Genomic DNA, 20000 nt, shown 5'->3' on the forward strand with positions numbered 1-20000 from the left:
ATATAGCAAACATGGAATTTGGCCCACCAGTCTTAAAATCATCTGGTCTGGGAAATAAGAATATGTGATGAAATATACTGCATGGACTATCTGTGTAAGATGGAGCTGCCCTAAGTCCAAAATCAGATTTGAATTGACACCCTTGTGTAGTGGACTACTTGACACCCTTTGTGTAGTGGACTACTTGACACCCTTTATGTAGTGGACAACTTGACACCCTTGTGAAGTGGACTACTTGACACCCTTGTGTAGTGGACTACTTGACACCCTTGTGTAGTGGACTACTTGACACCCTTTGTGTAGTGGACTACTTGACACCCTTTGTGCAGTGGACTACTTGACACCATTTGTGTAGTGGACTACTTGACACCCAATGTGTAGTGGAAAACTTTTGGCCAGAGCCACATAGAGCTCTGTCCAAAAATTGTGTACTACCTAGGGAATAGTGTGCTGTATTTGTGAGCAGCTCTCTTTCCCTTTCCTCTGTCAGTATTCAGTGGGTTCAGAGTGAGTTCAGTGCTCCATCTCAGAGATGGATCTGTGTGTTTGTGCACGTACGTACGTGTGTGTGTGTGTGTGTGTGTGTGTGTGTGTGTGTGTGTGTGTGTGTGTGTGTGTGTGTGTGTGTGTGTGTGTGTGTGTGTGTGTGTGTGTGTGTGTGTGTGTGTGTGTGTGTGAGAGAGAGTGTGCGGGCATCACTAGGCCAGACACGGAGGTGTTTCCGTGTCAACTATTACAACTCTCTTAAAAACATACAAACCAGAGCCTTCAAGAGAATGTAGATACAGTGGGGGAAAAGTATTTAGTCAGCCACCAATTGTGCAAGTTCTCCCACTTAAAAATATGAGAGAGGCCTGTAATTTTCATCATAGGTACCTGTCAACTATGACAGACAAATTGAGATTTTTTTTCTCCAGAAAATCACATTGTAGGATTTTTTATGAATTTATTTGCAAATTATGGTGGAAAATAAGTATTTGGTCACCTACAAACAAGCAAGATTTCTGGCTCTCACAGACCTGTAACTTCTTCTTTAAGAGGCTCCTCTGTCCTCCACTTGTTACCTGTATTAATGGCACCTGTTTGAACTTGTTATCAGTATAAAAGACACCTGTCCACAACCTCAAACAGTCACACTCCAAACTCCACTATGGCCAAGACCAAAGAGCTGTCAAAGGACACCAGAAACAAAATTGTAGACCTGCACCAGGCTGGGAAGACTGAATCTACAATAGGTAAGCAGCTTGGTTTGAAGAAATCAACTGTGGGAGCAATTATTAGGAAATGGAAGACATACAAGACCACTGATAATCTCCCTCGATCTGGGGCTCCACGCAAGATCTCACCCCGTGGGGTCAAAAAGATCACAAGAACGGTGAGCAAAAATCCCAGAACCACACAGGGGGACCTAGTGAATGACCTGCAGAGAGCTGGGACCAAAGTAACAAAGCCTACCATCAGTAACACCCTACGCCGCCAGGGACTCAAATCCTGCAGTGCCAGACGTGTCCCCCTGCTTAAGCCAGTACATGTCCAGGCCCGTCTGAAGTTTGCTAGAGTGCATTTGGATGATCCAGAAGAGGATTGGGAGAATGTCATATGGTCAGATGAAACCAAAATAGAACTTTTTGGTAAAAACTCAACTCGTCGTGTTTGGAGGACAAAGAATGCTGAGTTGCATCCAAAGAACACCATACCTACTGTGAAGCATGGGGGTGGAAATGTCATGCTTTGGGGCTGTTTTTCTGCAAAGGGACCAGGACGACTGATCCGTGTAAAGGAAAGAATGAATGGGGCCATGTATCGTGAGATTTTCAGTGAAAACCTCCTTCCATCAGCAAGGGCATTGAAGATGAAACGTGGCTGGGTCTTTCAGCATGACAATGATCCCAAACATACCGCCCGGGCAACGAAGGAGTGGCTTCGTAAGAAGCATTTCAAGGTCCTGGAGTGGCCTAGCCAGTCTCCAGATCTCAACCCCATAGAAAATCTTTGGAGGGAGTTGAAAGTCTCTGTTGCCCAGCGACAGCCCCAAAACATCACTGCTCTAGAGGAGATCTGCATGGAGGAATGGGCCAAAATACCAGCAACAGTGTGTGAAAACCTTGTGAAGACTTACAGAAAACGTTTGACCTGTGTCATTGTCAACAAAGGGTATATAACAAAGTATTGAGAAACTTTTGTTATTGACCAAATACTTATTTTCCACCATAATTTGCAAATAAATTCATAAAAAATCCTACAATGTGATTTTCTGGATTTTTTTCTTCTCATTTTGTCTGTCATAGTTGACGTGTACCTATGATGAAAATTACAGGCCTCTCTCATCTTTTTAAGTGGGAGAACTTGCACAATTGGTGGCTGACTAAATACTTTTTTTCCCCTACTGTATCTGTTCAATAGCATGGAATAATATGGCTCATTTCACAGATACACTATGGCGGCTTTCAAACTGAATTGCAGTGAACCTGAATACTAAAAACACTTAACAAATGCTTTAACAATCTATCATAAATAAATTTCAAAACCACTATTGGACCTTCAACTAGTATTCCACAGTTACAGGCTCTGGTGAGAGAGAGTGGCTTCACAGTCAGGTTACAGGCTCTGGTTACAGGCTCTGGTTACAGGCTCTGGTTACAGGCTCTGGTTACAGGCTCTGGTGAGAGAGAGTGGCTTCACAGTCAGGTTACAGGCTCTGGTTACAGGTTCTGGTTACAGGCTCAGGTTACAGGCTCTGGTGAGAGGGAGCGGCTGGTGCATTATGTATAGACACCACTGATGTCATTCTCCTCTGAGAGAGGGTGGGGAAGAGGTGAGGGAAAGAGGGATGGGATAGGAGTAGGGTAGCGAAGGGGAAGGATAGATAGAGGGAAAAGGAGCGAAGGGGAGAGGAGAGGAGATGGTGAGAGAGTGAAGAAGAGGTTGGGACAGAATGGAGCACTCTCCCCTGAGCCCCAAGGTAATAACCATCTGTTACATTGCTGATGCTGTGTGTGTGCGTCAGATGGGATGTCAGGTGTCAGGTCCCACAAGCTCTCTGAGAAATGAGCTCCTTGTTGTCCATCACCCTGAGACACACAGACACACACACACAGACAAATCTCAGGCATGTGTTATTGCGTTGTGCAAACAGACAAGCTTATAGACCCTCTTCAGTTTGCTTATGGGGTATAGAGGATGCCACTCTGACTCTCCTGGACAAAGTCTTCTCCCATCTTAACAAAGACAACACATATGTCAGGTACGTATTCATGGACTTCAGCCTTTAACACAGTGCAACCTCACCTGCTATGGAAACATCTTTGTGACTTAAATGTCAACATGGGCCTGGTGCTGTGGATCCGAGCGTTCCTGGGGGTGTGGCCCCAGAGGGTCAGTGTTAAAGGCCCCCTATCTGATCACCATGTACTGAACACAGGAGTCCCACAAGTTTGTGTCATGTCACTTTTCCTGTTCTCCGTATGCACAAATGAAATGGCATCCAACAACAGCAAACAGCCACAACTCCAAGACCTGTACACACAGAACATTACAAGAAAAGCACTCCAGGTGTTCAATGACCACACCCACCCACTGCAGGCATCCCTCCATATGCTGCCGTTCGGTCAGAGACTAAAGGCGCCACTCGCACTTTTCAACCTCATTTTCATTATCTCCAGCACAATACCAGTGTCAACATATGTGAAAACGGCGCATTTCTACGTTTTCTGGGGGGAAAAAACAGTGATTTTCAATTGTATGAGATTCACAGTGGAGAGGAAGAAAATATCCCCCCTCTGGCAAGATACTCACTGTTTTCCTTACTACCTTGTGATGTCAGAGATAATCTTTTTTTAGGACTTTCTCATCTTTTTAACCACAGATCATAGAAAAGCGCCGTTTTCACATATGTAGACCTATCACTTCGCGCTCTCGTGCTCTCTCTCTCTCTCACTCTTTCTCTCTCTCTCTCTCTCTCTCTCTCTCTCTCTCTCTCTTTCTCTCTCTCTCTATCTCTCTCTCTCTCCTGTCCTTTTTCTTAATGTGTGGAGAAATATGTCCTGAGAAATGGAATAGACTTGCGTTCTGTGAGTTTGTGTGTGTGTGTGCGAGAGAGAATTTTGTGGGTATAGCCTTGTATTTAGCCTTGTCTGACCCCCAGTGCCTCTCTTCTTCTAGCCAGCCATAAGCAGTCATGACGAGAGGAGCTCCAGACAGGCCCAGCTCAGACCTCTCTCTCCCCAGCTTAGAGCAGCTGATCCTGGGCTTGTTCCTGCCCCAGGCCTGCCTGCCAGCCTGGCTCTCCCTGTATGGCTCTGTGTGTATGAGCTAATCTGCATGGAGACAGGGTCTCGTCTGTAAAGGGATTACCATTTAACAGCTATTACCATGCCTCTCCCACTGCTGCTGCCACCGGGGAGATTACACTCTCACTTATTCCCGATCTTTCTCTCTCTCTTTCTATGTCTAGGCATATCTCTCTTCCTCTTTTCTGTCTCTCTTTCTCTTCCTCTCACTCTTCCTGCTCTCTCTCTAGCTATCTCTTTCTTCATCTCTCTCTCTCTCTCTCTCTCTCTCTCTCTCTCTCTCTCTCTCTCTCTCTCTCTCTAGGTATATCTCTCTTCCCCCCTCTCTCTCTCTAAGGGGAATCAGACCTTCATTGTCAGTAATGACTTCTATAACATCAGAACATTAATTAAAACATTGTCTGTGTGACTGATAAGAAACATAATGAGATAACTCTAGGGTGTCATTTTGGATGCAGACTGTATCTTCCGTAAAACTTCCATCATGATAACCAGTTATTGCTTATAGATACGATCACCAGTGATAAAAAGTTAATAGATATGCTTACTATAAACTGCAGTGTTTCACTGTTCAAATTGATATTGAGCTCAATATGGTGGGGATTCTAGCTAAATGTCTAGGTTTTCAGGACATGTCAAAGCGACACAGCTGTGAATATGAATATGAGTCCCTCTTGGAGAGAGACAGGTGTTTGTTCTGACAAATTAATACTGGATCATTTATCAACTCTTCCCATTCCACATGTAGCTTCCCAGGGTGCACCTCTAATTCAGCGTGCCTGCTCTCATTTATGCCTAACGAGTTGACTAACGAGTTTACGCCTCTAAGACGCTCCCCCGCTCCCTCCCTCCCTCCCTCCCCTCTTCATTTCACCTCTCTACTCTCTTACCTTCACGCTTGTTTAAACTAAAACGATAGCTGCATCCCCTCGAGTCCCAGGGAGCTGCTTATCCACACACACACACACACACACACACACACACACACACACACACACACACACACACACACACACACACACCTCTTGTCTCACTTAGTATTCAACAGCAGCCCCTGTCCTCTCCTCTGTCATTTAAATTCCAATCTCTTCTCACTGCAAACTCTATCAGACTGTAGCAGGAGGTGATAAATCTGAGAGCAGTGCAGAGAGAGTCACAAAGAGTTATAGATATGCAGGAAGTAAGTTGCTTACCCTGAAGACATCCATTTCAGTAAAGTGACAGTTGGTCTCGTCTCTCCCACACTGGGCCAAAGTGGGTGAATTCAGACCCTGCCTATCTAATGTATAGCTCATTTATACTGGAACACACTGAATGGCTCAACAGCAGGATTATAACTGTGGAAAGAGAGGAAAATGAAGAGGGAGAGATAGAGGAGGGAAATGGAGAGGGAGAGATAGAGGAGGGAAATGGAGAGGGAGAGATAGAGGAGGGAAATGGAGAGGGAGAGATAGAGGAGGGAAATGGAGAGGGAGAGATAGGGAGTGACTTTATTTCTGCTTTCTTGGTACTTCTCTCTTGGCCTATAGTATATCTCTCTCTCTCTTTCTATCTTACTCCATCTCAGTCTCTCTCCATCTCTCTCTCCATCTTTCTCTCTTTCTATCATACTCCATCTCAATCTCTCTACATCTCTCTCTCTCTATCTTACTCCATCTCAATCTCTCTCCATCTCTCTCTCTCACAGATTGTGTGTGTTTGAGTGCCCAGCTCTGTCATGTTTTCGACTTATTTACAAAAAAATGTACGTCCGTTTTTCCATCAACACAGCTGCTTCTCTATACCTGAACCAACCTAGACCCCAACATTGTGTGTATGTGTGTGTGTGTGTGTACATGGTTTATTTTCCTGCCTGGTAGGTTCAGATTATAGATAGCACATTACTAGCCAGAACTAGTTCATATTGGCTCACACACACACACGGACACACACACACACATCTGTGCACGCACGCACACGCGCACACACACACACACACACACACACTGGACACAGGGTCACTGCAGAGGGCATTCCAGGATATTGGTATTTAGATTCATATCACAGCCAAAGGCACCAGGCTCATTATCTTTGCTGGATCAGATGGGAATTACTGCTGAACTGACATCCTCACTGTGTGTGTGTGTGTGTGTGTGTGTGTGTGTGTGTGTGTGTGTGTGTGTGTGTGTGTGTGTGTGTGTGTGTGTGTGTGTGTGCATGCGTGCTGCAATCTCTTCAGGAATCCATTCCTATCAGGTGTGAGAGAGACATACCTCTGACTTACTAGAACAGAGAGAAAGATGGAAAGATGGGAGAGAGAGGGAGAGAAAGAGATACCCCCTTTGATCTCTCTGATGTCTCCATATAGACTGTTTAACCCAGTTGTTGTGGCCCTAAATAAGGCTGTGGTTTGGGGATGTGTGTGGACAGTATGTATACCTACCATGGAGGACACTAACCATCTACAGGTGGCTGGAGAGAAACTACTGCCCATTCCCTTACATGTACTGGCAGATGGCCTACATGGCAAAGACGGAGACACATAGCACAGCTTGGTGTGTGTGTGTGTGCGTGTGTGTGTGTGTGCGTGCACAGATTTGTGTGTGTGTGTGTGTGTGTGCGCGAGCGTATTTGTTATGCATGGTGCATTGCCAGCCGGGACGGCAGATGTGAATGTACTGCCTGACTGGCTCTATTTGCCCCAGAGAGAAAGAGAGAGGAGAGAGGACTGCCCCAGAGAGAGGAGAGAGGACTGCCTCAGAGAGAAAGAGAGAGGAGAGAGTACTGCCCCAGAGAGAAAGAGAGAGAAGAGAGGACTGCCAAAGAGAGAAAGAGAGAGGAGAGAAGACTGCCCCAGAGAGAAAGAGAGAGGAGAGAGGACTGCCCCAGAGAGAAAGAGAGAGGAGAGAAGACTGCCCCAGAGAGAAAGAGAGAGGAGAGAGGACTGCACCAGAGAGAAAGAGAGAGGAGAGAGGACTGCCAAAGAGATAAAGAGATAGGAGAGAGGACTGCCACAGAGAGAAAGAGAGAGGACTGCCCCAGAGAGAAAGAGAGAGGAGAGAGGACTGCCAAAGACAGAAAGTGAGAGGAGAGAGGACTGCCACAGAGAGAAAGAGAGAGGACTGTCCCGGAGAGAAAGAGAGAGGAGAGAGGACTGCCAACGAGAGAAAGAGAGAGGAGAGAGGACTGCCCCTGAGAGAAAGAGAGAGGAGAGAGGACTGCCAGAGAGATAAAGAGAGGAGAGAGGACTGCCACAGAAAGAAAGAGAGAGGACTGCCCCAGAGAGAAAGAGAGAGGAGAGAGGACTGCCAAAGTGAGAAAGAGAGAGGAGAGAGTACTGCCCCAGAGAGAAAGAGAGCGGAGAGAGGACTGCCCCAGAAAGAAAGAGAGAGGAGAGAGGATTGCCCCAGAGAGAAAGAGAGAGGAGAGAGGACTGCTACAAAGAGAAAGAGAGAGGAGAAAGGACTGCCCCGGAGAGAAAGAGAGAGGAAAGAGGACTGCCCCGGAGAGAAAGAGAGAGGAGAGAGGACTGCCCGGGGAGAAAGAGAGAGGAGAGAGGACTGTCCCGGAGAGAAACAGAGAGGAAAGAGGACAGCCCCAGAGTGAAAGAGAGAGGAGAGATGACTGCCCCAGAGAGAAAGAGAGATGAGAGAGGACTGCCCCGGAGAGAAAGAGAGAGGAAAGAGGACTGCCCCGGAGAGAAAGAGAGAGGAGAGAGTACTGCCCCGGAGAGAAAGAGAGAGGAGAGAGGACTGTCCCGGAGAGAAACAGAGAGGAGAGAGGACAGCCCCAGAGTGAAAGAGAGAGGAGAGATGACTGCCCCAGAGAGAAAGAGAGAGGAGAGAGGAAAATGCTAAATGAGGGGAAGAGAGACGGAGAGAGGGCTAAAATGACTAAGACATGGCGAAAGAGCGAATGAGAGAAAGAGAGAAACAGAAAGAGAGATAGAGGAAAGTGAGGTCTGTGTGCCCACTCTGTTGTTTGTTGAAATGTTTTTTTTTCTCCTTCTACGTCCCACCCATAAGTGTTTATGTTGCCTAACAAGGTTAAACCTGCAGTTTGGATTATAACAGACCTTCACTCACACAACAACAGGCAGACAGACTGACACTAAACAGAGCATGTGTGTGTGCGTGTGTGTGTGTGTTCGTGTCTAAAGGCAAAAAAAAGAGACACACACTCTCCCTCCATCCTCTCTGTCCTTGTAAGCCATGGCAACAAAATGGATGCAGCTCAGTGAAGAACAATTCCTTTTCCTTCAGACAGAGAAGACAAATGGTAACAGGCCCGGAGCCTAATGTCTCCCTAAAGGTTACAACATGTCACCTATAGATTACTTTACTGGGGCTCCGCTAACATGTTGATTAAAGATACTGTAGGTCTGAGATGGAGAGAGAGAGAGAGAGAGAGAGAGAGAGAGAGAGAGAGAGAGAGAGAGAGAGAGAGAGAGAGAGAGAGAGAGAGAGAGGGAGTACTGAGAGAGGGATGGAGGTAATGGGAAGGAAAAAGAGATGGAGAGAGAGAGAGATTGAGAATGAGAGGAATGGTGAGATACCAGCTCTATTGTGCAGCTGCATGATGGGAGTCTAGGTTAATTTGTAAACTCTTGTCCTTTTTTTCTCCTCTCCTCTTCTCCTTTTCTTCTCTCAGGTGTTGTGGGAAAAGATAGAGAGAGACAGAGAAACAAACTCTCACAGTCTCACTGCAGAGCCAATAAACATCACGTTTCAAAGGTTAAGTTTAGGCATTAATTCCGAATGGTTAAGGGTTAAGGTTTGGGATAGGGTTAAAACAAAACCAACTCCAGGGTTAAGTTAAGGCATTAATTCCGAATGGTTAAGGTAAGGGTTAAGGTTTGGAACTGGGATTCAACATTCGGCCCTCAGAGCCAGAGCTCGTGGCTTATGCCAATCCGCCATCCTCATCAGCAGCGCCCTAGCAAACCCAAGCCACCTTGATGGTAACAGCGCTCACCGTTGCCCCTAGTGGCCGGTTTTGAAGTCATCTCCCGACATCCTTCTTACCTGGACGGACGTCAAATTTCGCAGTGAATATTGAGAGACCTGGCTGGAAAGAGACCAGGAGACAGAGAGAGAGAGAGGTGGGAAGACATACACAGAGAGAGAGAGAGAGGTGAGAAGACAGACACAGAGAGAGAGAGAGGTGGGAAGACAGACACAGAGAGAGAGAGAGAGAGAGAGGTGGGAAGACAGACACAGAGAGAGAGAGAGAGAGAGAGGTGGGAAGACAGACACAGAGAGAGAGAGTTGGGAAGACAGACACAGAGAGAGAGAGGTGGGAAGACAGACACAGAGAGAGAGAGAGGTGGGAAGACAGACACAGAGAGAGAGAGAGGTGAGAAGACAGACACAGAGAGAGAGAGAGAGGTGAGAAGACAGACACAGAGAGAGAGAGAGAGGTGGGAAGACAGACACACAGAGAGAGAGAGAGGTGGGAAGACAGACACAGAGAGAGAGAGAGTTGGGAAGACAGACACAGAGAGAGAGAGAGAGTTGGGAAGACAGACACAGAGAGAGAGAGAGAGAGGTGGGAAGACAGACACAGAGAGAGAGAGAGAGGTGGGAAGACAGACACAGAGAGAGAGAGAGGTGGGAAGACAGACACAGAGAGAGAGAGAGAGAGAGGTGGGAAGACAGACACAGAGAGAGAGAGAGGTGGGAAGACAGACACACAGAGAGAGAGAGAGTTGGGAAGACAGACACAGAGAGAGAGAGAGGTGAGAAGACAGACACAGAGAGAGAGAGAGAGAGGTGGGAAGACAGACACACAGAGAGAGAGAGAGGTGGGAAGACAGACACACAGAGAGAGAGAGTTGGGAAGACAGACACAGAGAGAGAGAGAGGTGGGAAGACAGACACAGAGAGAGAGAGAGAGAGTTGGGAAGACAGACACAGAGAGAGAGAGAGAGTGGCAGAGTGAGTTATGTGTCTCTCTATGATGGACAGCACATCACAGCAGAGGTTGTAAAAAAGCCCCGCCCCAGGACAGAGCAGTGTGTGTGTGTGTGTGTGTTTTGTTTGGCACTTCCAGGCAGCTTGTCTGCTTTGACTGACAGGTTTTGACAGATATGGTTATAGCCTAAAGATTGGACAATTACCTGCAGACATATATTTTCTTGATTACCTCCATCTCCTCTGTCTTTGAAACAGATATCATATTTCTGTGAAGGGGGAAGACAGCCAGGCAGCGCCAAGTCTCTTTTTATTGCAGTCAAATAATAATAAGTACCTTCATTTAAATAAGATATCTTTCTTTTATCTATGACAGTGATGCAACCGTATATACACTACACACACACACACACACACACACACACACACACACAATAGTAATACGAGCCCACACACCATATGTTTTACTATCTTTGTGGGGACCTAAAATTGATATCCATTCAAAATAAAATTTTCCCTAACCCCTAACCTAACTCTAACTCCTAAACCTAACCCTAACTCCTAAACCTAACCCTAACTCCTAAACCTAACCCCTAAGCTTAAAATAGCCTTTGTCCTCATGGAGATGTAGGAAATGTCCCCATGAGGGAGAATTTTCCTTGCTTTACTGTCCTTGTGACCCTGTGACCCAGACCCTTATATAATACTTTCATTAATCCAATCCTACATTGTCTTTCTCTCTGTGTGTGTGTAACTAATTTGTTCTTTCTATCAATATGTGTGTTTAAATGATTTGTTCATTCTCTGTGTGTATAACTCATTTGGTTTGTGTTCTGTCAGGTTACATTTAACTGTTTCACCATCAGTGACGGGGAACGACAAGAGATCGGAGTGGGACTCTACCCCAGGTAAGACACACACACACACACACACACACACACACACACACACACACACACACACAGTAACACACAGCGATACACAGTGCATCTTGACAAAGCCTTGTGTTGTAGATGTATGTAATTACTAGTGAGTAGTGTTTAGTGGTTACTGCCTGACGTGTTAGGGCCTATCATTGGCTCCTAATAGCAGGTTGACGTTTATTGGAATAAATCTTGTCCTGGAGGCAGAGCTGAGCAATTTCCATTAGATGGGCCAACTGCTACGTCAGAATTGGCTATATATTTAAAAAACAACTTTTTATTTTTCAACCTCCCGCTTTGGGCTGGATGTGTCAATGTGTAGTTCATACATGCATAATCTATGAGCATTACTGTCTCACCTCAATTAACCACGTAATCCCTAGTTTGAAAGCAACCCTAAAAGTAAAAAATAAAAGACTGGGTTTTTTTCTCTATAAGGTTAGGGTTAGGCATAAGGTTAGCAGCGTGATTAGGGTTAAGGTTAGGGTTAAGGTTAGGGTTAGGTTTAAAATCAGAATTTATGGCTTTGTGGCTGTGCCAGCTAGTGACTACCCTGTAGAGCTGCCTCCAGTACATGAGTCATCCCAATAAATGCCAACTTGCCTCCAAATGGGGGGTTTCCCATTATTAACACTGTTGTCAATGGGAAAATCAACAAGAACTGTATCTCTTTATCAGCCAGATGGTTACCTCTTCTCTAGGATGAACACACTATACTCAAATCAGTCTCCATCTGTGTCTGTCTGTCTCTCTCCCTCTTCATCTCTAACTCGCTCTTTTTTTCTCACTCTTTTTGCTTCCTGTCTGACAGCTGACAGCTCTTTGAGGCAGTCGGAGAGGGTGGGAGAGCTAGAGGGGGAGGGAGAAAGAGGGAGCAAGAGGGAGAGAGAGGGAGACAGAGAGAGAGAGAGAAAGAGAGAGAGAGATGAATGGTTGTTAAATTATATGTTTATCAGTGTTGATATGTCAGATAATTATACAGCTCAGATCCAGGCGCTAGGAAGGAGCACGCTCTCCCACGGGGAGGGAGAGAAGGAGAAGGAGAGGGGAAGGTGGTTATGAGAAAAATAAAAGAGAAAGATGGGGAGAGGTCTGTCCATAATAAAGCGTTGCTCTGCTTTCTTGACATCGCTATCAACAAATCAAGTACTACAGGCCCTAGTTTTGTCGCACCTGGACTACTGTCCAGTCATATGGTCAAGTGCCACATAGAGGGACATAGGCAAATTACAATTGGCCCAGAACAGAGCAGCACGGCTGGCCCTTAGATGTACACAGAGAGCCAGCATTGATAATATGAATGTCGATCTCTCCTGGCTCAGGGTGGAGGAGATATTGACTGCATCACTTCTTGTCTTTGTGAGAGGAATTGACATGTTGAAATCACAGAGCACCGCTCAGACACCCATGCATACCCCACAAGACATGCCACCAGAGGTCTCTTCACAGTCCCCAAGTTCAGAACAGACTGCGGGAAACGCCCAGTGCTACATAGATCCATGACTACATGGAACTCTATTCCACACCAGGTAGCTCAGTCAAACAGTGGAATCAGATTGGCCTTGGCAGCAGCCAATGAGGATCTGGAATAAAATACTACGACAAATAGGTGTGTGTGTTATTGTCATTATCGTGATGGGCGCAGTGTACAGTTTGGAAGTGGTGTGTGTGTGTGTGTGCGCGCGCACTAAAATATACTGACCTGGGTGTAGCTCATGTTTGAGTAGAGGAGAGTCGTTTTCTACAAAAAATAACACACACACAAACACAGGATAGCGTAGTGTTATACTGAAGCGGTATTCAGGCTAACCCCGCTGTTCAGGTCTGGTGAATATGGGGGATCAGGGCTGTCACAACGCTGCATGTTATACTGACTACACACGGTCTACACACACACCGCATACACACACTATGTGCAAACATACGACGTACACACACACACACACACACACACACACACACACACACACACACACACACACACACACACACAGGGCTCTGCAGGTAGTCTCTAACCCTGGTTGTATATCTGGCTGAGGCAGCTTGTCAGATGGTCTGAGAGGGTTTAGCATGGCTTAGGCAGGCCCCCCCTACACCGCCTACACTGCTGTGTGTGTGTCTGTGTGTGTGTCTGTGTGTGTGTGTGTGTGTCTGTGTGTGTGTGTGTGTGTGTGTGTGTGTGTGTGTGTGTGTGTGTGTGTGTGTGTGTGTGTGTGTGTGTGTGTGTGTGTGTGTGTGTGTGTGTGTGTGTGTGTGTGTGTGTGTGTGTGTGTGTGTGTGTGTGTGTGTGTGTGTGTGTGTCTGTGTGTGTCACACATCCATAAAAGATGGGCTTCTACTCGGGACCTAGCTCTGCCTATTGATATGTTGGGGTTGCCTAGCAATGGACGGTGCCTCCACCGGTTTGCAGAGAAGAGGGGATTTCTCCTGACAAGTCTCTACCTCTATTCCCACATTCACTCTTTCTTTTCCTCTTTCTGTTTAATTATTTCATATCTAGTTCCTGTTTCATTTAGTATTCCCTGTAATGTCTTTAAACGTGTGCTGGCATATAGCTGCTATATTCTACAATAATATGGTAATGACTAGCTAATGAATTCTACGGTTTTGGTTGGCTTTCCCTGTGTGCATGTGTGCGTGCTTGTTTGTGTGTGCTTATGAAGTCTCGTAAGAGCAGAGTTATCAAACCATAACAGTATTTATTTAGTCTGATCTTGTAAAGGTGGCGTGCAAACACACACACACACACACACACACACACACACACAGACACACATACACACACACACACACACACACATGGGATATGTGCACACACACACACACACACTAGTGCTATTGTTTGTAAAGCACTGTGTTGCAACAGATAGTCAACTCAGATGTTTGCCCTACTGTGCTGTCATTATTAGTATGTTTGATTGGGTCCGGCTAATTAATCCAATTAAAAGGCTTATGAGGAATCTCCATCTGAAAAGAAGTTTCACCGTTTGAAATGTCATTGATATTCATCACATGCCTTTACATAGAACAATGCCACAGGCTTACTGATCGAGGCACACACACACACACACACACACACACACACACACACACACACACACTGCCAGAGTATGACAGAAGACAGGGAGAGCTTCATAGAAAGCAGAAGGATGAACTGTCTGTATAACTGCAGTCAAGCGCTGGCTGACACTCTAACTGACTCTTTGTCTGTGTCGAGTGCTGTTGACAGTCAAGCTATTACCTCACTGAAGGTGAAGGGACTTTTATTATCTTGATAGCTGAAGTGGAACCATAAGTATGTAAAAGGTAAAGCCGTATGTTTTAGCCAGGTTAACATACAGCATTTCCATTTAGATTGCAATATACTGAATGTATGAAGTAAACAGTAATGTTAAAGTAAACATGTGAATGGTACATCATTAGGAATGGTTAGCCACAGCAGGAGAGCATCCTCAGTATGTGGACAGATCCCAGGAGGATGTGTTAGGATCATAGAACAGATCAACACAGGTATAGAATCACAGCCCGTTAGATTTCCCACAGTCCTCGTTGGTTGGTAATGGATGTTTAGGAGTGGTAATGATACGTTCTTAATGACAGTAAGTGTGTGCGTGTGTGGAGTCTGTGTGTGTGTGTGTGTGTGTGTTTGTGTGTGTGCATGCGTGCGTGCGTGTACATATGTGTGCCTGCGTGCGTTAATGTGTATGCGATGGAGTGAGATTACAAAGAACAAACACAGACAGAGATGTGAGAGCACAAACTGTTGTTAAGATGTAAACACTGATTCCTAATGTTAACACTGACCAGAGACTGAGAGACAGATATTGTTGTTAAGATGTAAACACTGATTCCTAATGTTAACACTGACCAGAGACTGAGAGACAGATATTGTTGTTAAGATGTAAACACTGATTCCTAATGTTAACACTGACCAGAGACTGAGAGACAGATATTGTTGTTAAGATGTAAACACTGATTCCTAATGTTAACACTGACCAGAGACTGAGAGACAGATATTCACATAGACAGGTGTTTCCCAACCCTCACCTAGGGGACCACAAGACGGTCTATAGTTTTGTTCTAGCCCAGCAATGACACAACTGATCCAGCTAATCAAGGGATTGGTGATTAGGTAGTTGATCAGTTGAGTCAGGTGTGTTAGCGCAGGGCTGGAACAAAAATGTGCACTGGTGGACCTCTGCGACAGGGTTGAGGAGCATTTGAGACAGACCAGTCAAAATGGATCATGGTGACATCACTCACACTTCATCAAAGTCTGTCACTTCACCTTGTCATTTCTTGTTACTTAACTGTTTGAGTGTGTGTGTGTGTGTGTGTGTGTGTGTGTGTGTGTGTGTGTGTGTGTGTGTGTGTGCTGGTGCGCGCGTGAGTGTGTGAATTCTTCTGTGCGTTTGTGGGGGGCTATCTGGGTGACTTTAAAAGCCCTTTGTTATATTTTCTCTGAACAGTAGCAATGATAACATCACATAGAGAGGAGAGGAGAGGAGAGGAAGGGAGGAGAGGAGAGGAAGGAGAGGAGAGGAGAGGAGAGGGGGAGGGGAGGGGAGGGGAGAGGAGAGGGTTTGAAACTCGTTAGGGAGTGTTGCAACCGAGGACAGACGATTTTTACGCGCTACGTGCTTCAGCACTCGGCGGTCCCGTTCTGTGAGCTTGTGTGGTCTGTTACTTCACGGCTGAGCCGGTGTTGCTCCTAGACGTTTCTACTTCACAATAACAGCACTTACAGTTGACCAGAGCAGCTCTAGCAGGGCAGAAATCTGACGAACTGACTTGTTGGAAAGGTGGCATCCTATGACGGTGCCACGTTGAAAGTCACTGAATTCTTCAGTAAGGCCATTCTACTGCCAATGTTGGTCTATGGGGATTGCATGGCTGTGTGCTCGATTTTATACACCTGTCAGAAACGGGTGTGGCTGATATAGCCGAATCCACTATTTTGAAGGGGTGTCCTCATACTTTTGTATATATAGCGTAGGTTTTGTCTGCATGTAAACCAGCCCTGCTACACAACCAACTCAACCCAGTTACTAGGGATGAGGAGCTTTGATAGTAAACTGTAACCGGTTCACACACCCCTTAACCCATGTCTCTCTCCCCAGTATGTTGTTGCTGAACCATGACTGCAGATCCAGCTGTGTGATGCTGTTTGAGGGAAAAACACTCCACCTCCGATCCATCAGATGTGGTGTGTGTGTGTAGGTTTGTTGTTGGTCCATTATGCAAATTAAATATGTGACCCTCCCTCCCTCTCTCTCTCTCACTCTCTCTCACTCTCTCCCCTATATCATTTTCTATAATTTCACACTCCTCCCTCACACACACACCTGCAGCTTTCTCATCTCCTCCTTTCACTCTGTCATCCATCCTTATCTCCCGCTGTCCTCACCCTCTCTTTCACGCTCTACCTCTTCTCACCCTCTCTTTCACGCTCTACCTCTTCTCACCCACTCTTTCACGCTCTACCTCTTCTCACCCTCTCTTTCACGCTCTACCTCTTCTCACCCTCTCTCCCTCCATCTGTCTCTTCAAAAAATGACATCCACCACTTTCTACTGCAATACCAATCTCCATCCATCTCTCTGTCTCTCTCTGTCTCTCTCTGTCTCTCTCTCTCTCTCTCTCTCTCTCTCTCTCTCTCTCTCTCTCTCTCTCTCTCTCTCTCTCTCTCTCTCTCTCTCTCTCTCTCTCTCTCTCTCTCTCTCTCTCTCTCTCTCTCTCTCTCTCACTCTCTCTGTCTGTCTGTCTCTCTCTCTCTCTCTCCATCCATCTCTCTCTCTCTCTCTCTCTCTCTCTCTCTCTCTCTCTCTCTCTCTCTCTCTCTCTCTCTCTCTCTCTCTCTCTGTCTCTCTCTCTCTCTCTCTCTCTCTCTCTGTCTCTCTCTCTCTCTCTCCATCCATCTCTGTCTCTGTCTCTGTCTCTGTCTCTGTCTCTGTCTCTGTCTCTGTCTCTGTCTCTGTCTCTGTCTCTCTCTCTCTCTCTCTCTCTCTCTCTCTCTCTCTCTCTCTCTCTCTCTCTCTCTCTCTCTCTCTCTCTCTGCCTCTGTCTCTCTCTCTCTCTCTCCATCCATCTCTCTCTCTCTCTGTCTCCTTCTCTCTCTCTATCTCTCCATCCATCTCGCTCTCTCTCTCTCATCCATCCATCTCTCTCTCTCTCTCTCTCTCTCTCTCTCTCTCTCTTGCTCCCCTCTCTATGTCTCTCTCTCTCTCTCTCTCTCTCTCTCTCTCTCTCTCTATGTCTCTCTCTCTCTATGTCTCTCTCTCTCTCTCTCTCTCTCTCTCTCTCTCTCTCTCTCTCTCTCTCTCTCTCTCTCTCTCTCTCTCTCTCTCTCTCTCTCTCTCTCTCTCTGTCTCTCTCTCCATCCATCCATCTCTCTCTCTCTCTCTCTCTCTCTCTCTCTCTCTCTCTCTCTCTCTCTCTCTCTCTATCTCCATCCATCTCTCTCTCTCTCTGTCTCTGTCTCTGTCTCTGTCTCTGTCTCTGTCTGTCTCTCTCTCTCTCTCTCTCTCTCTCTCTCTCTCTCTCTCTCTCTCTCTCTCTCTCTCTCTCTCTCTCTCTCTCTCTCTACATCCATCTCTCTCTCTCTCTGTCTCTGTCTCTGTCTCTGTCTCTGTCTCTGTCTCTGTCTCTGTCTCTGTCTCTCTCTCTCTCTCTCTCTCTCTCTCTCTCTCTCTCTCTCTCTCTCTCTCTCTCTCTCTCTCTCTCTCTCTCTCTCCATCCATCTCTCTCTCTGTCTCTCTCTCTCTCCATCCATCTCTCTCTCTGTCTCTCTCTCTCTCTCTCTCCATCCATCTCTCTATCAATTCAATTCAATTCACGGGCTTTATTGGCATGGGAAACGTGTGTTAACATTGCCAAAGCAAGTGAAGTAGATAGTAAACAAAAGTGAAATAAACAATAAATATTAACAGTAAACATTACACTCAGAAGTTTCAAAAGAATAAAGACATTTCAAATGTCATATTATGTATATATACAGTGTTGTAACAATGTGCAAATAGTTAAAGTACAAATGGGAAAATAAATAAACATAAATATGGGTTGTATTTACAATGGTGTTTGTTCTTCACTGGTTGCCCTTTTCTTGTGGCAACAGGTCACAAATCTTGCAGCTGTGATGGCACACTGTGGTTTTTCACCTAGTAGATAAGGGAGTTTATCAAATTTGGGTTTGTTTTCGAATTCTTTGTGGATCGCTGTAATCTGAGGGAAATATGTGTCTCTAATATGGTCATACATTTGGCAGGAGGTTAGGAAGTGCAGCTCAGTTTCCACCTCATTTTGTGGGCAGTGTGCACATAGCCTGTCTTCTCTTGAGAGCCAGGTCTGCCTACGGCGGCCTTTCTCAATAGCAAGGCTATGCTCACTGAGTCTGTACATAGTCAAAGCTTTCCTTAAGTTTGGGTCAGTCACAGTGGTCAGGTATTCTGCCACTGTGTACTCTCTGTTTAGGGCCAAATAGCATTCTAGTTTGCTCTGTTTTTTTGTTTGTTCTTTCCAATGTGTCAAGTAATTCTCTTTTTTGTTTTCTCATGATTTGGTTGGGTCTAATTGTGTTGTTGTTGTTGTTGTTGTTGTCCTGGGGCTGTGTGGGGTCTGTTTGTGTTTGTGAACAGAGGCCCAGGACGAGCTTACTTAGGGGACTCTTCTCCAAGTTCATCTCTCTGTAGGTGATGGCTTTGTTATGGAAGGTTTGGGAATCGCTTCCTTTTAAGTGGTTATAGAATTTAACGTCTCTTTTCTGGATTTTGATAATTAGCGGGTATTGGCCTAATTCTGCTCTGCATGCATTATTTGGTGTTTTACGTTGTACACGGAGGATGTTTTTGCAGAATTCTGCATGCAGAGTCTCAATTTGGTGTTTGTCCCATTTTGTGAATTCTTGGTTGGTGAGCGGACCCCAGACCTCAGAACCATAAAGGGCAATGGGTTCTATAACTGATTCAAGTATTTTTAGCCAGATCCTAATTGGTATGTCAAATTGTATGTTCCTTTTGATGGCATAGAAAGCCCTTCTTGCCTTGTCTCTCAGATCGTTCACAGCTTTGTGGAAGTTACCTGTGGCGCTGATGTTTAGGCCGAGGTATGTATAGTTTTTTGTGTGCTCTAGGACAACGGTGTCTAGATGGAATTTGTATTTGTGGTCCTGGCAACTGGACCTTTTTTTGGAACACCATTATTTTTGTCTTACTGAGATTTACTGTCAGGGCCCAGGTCTGACAGAATCTGTGCAGAAGATCTAGGTGCTGCTGTAGGCCCTCCTTGGTTGGTGACAGAAGCACCAGATCATCAGCAAACAGAAGACATTTGACTTCAGATTCTAGTAGGGTGAGGCCGGGTGCTGCAGACTGTTCAAGTGCCCTCGCCAATTCGTTGATATATATGTTGAAGAGGGTGGGGCTTAAACTGCATCCCTGTCTCACCCCACGGCCCTGTGGAAAGAAATGTGTGTGTTTTCTGCCAATTTTAACCGCACACTTGTTGTTTGTGTACATGGATTTTATAATGTCGTATGTTTTTCCCCCAACCCCACTTTCCATCAATTTGTATAGCAGACCCTCATGCCAAATTGAGTCAAAAGCTTTTTTGAAATCAACAAAGCATGAGAAGACTTTGCCTTTGTTTTGGTTTGTTTGTTTGTCAATTAGGGTGTGCAGGTTGAATACGTGGTCTGTCGTACGGTAATTTGGTAAAAAGCCAATTTGACATTTGCTCAGTACATTGTTTTCACTGAGGAAATCTCTCTCTCTCTGTCTCTGTCTCTGTCTCTCTCTCTCTCTCTCTCTCTCTCTCTCTCTCTCTCTCTCTCTCTCTCTCTCTCTCTCTCTCTCTGTCTCTCTGTCTCCCTTTCTCTCCTTATCTTTCAATCTGTCAGTCAT

General features: G+C 45.7%; 1 protein-coding gene across 1 annotated transcript in view; it reads left to right on the top strand.

Annotated features, from left to right (window-relative positions):
- smyd3 (SET and MYND domain containing 3) overlaps positions 1–20000 on the top strand; it is a 157361-nt gene that overhangs the window by 92926 nt on the left and 44435 nt on the right. Inside the window, 2 exon segments of the mRNA XM_041848467.2 lie at positions 11021–11088; positions 16224–16309. Coding sequence (XP_041704401.2) covers positions 11021–11088; positions 16224–16309 — 154 coding nt within the window.

Source organism: Coregonus clupeaformis, chromosome 25, assembly GCF_020615455.1.
Source record: "Coregonus clupeaformis isolate EN_2021a chromosome 25, ASM2061545v1, whole genome shotgun sequence".
Classification (NCBI taxonomy): Eukaryota; Metazoa; Chordata; class Actinopteri; order Salmoniformes; family Salmonidae; genus Coregonus; species Coregonus clupeaformis.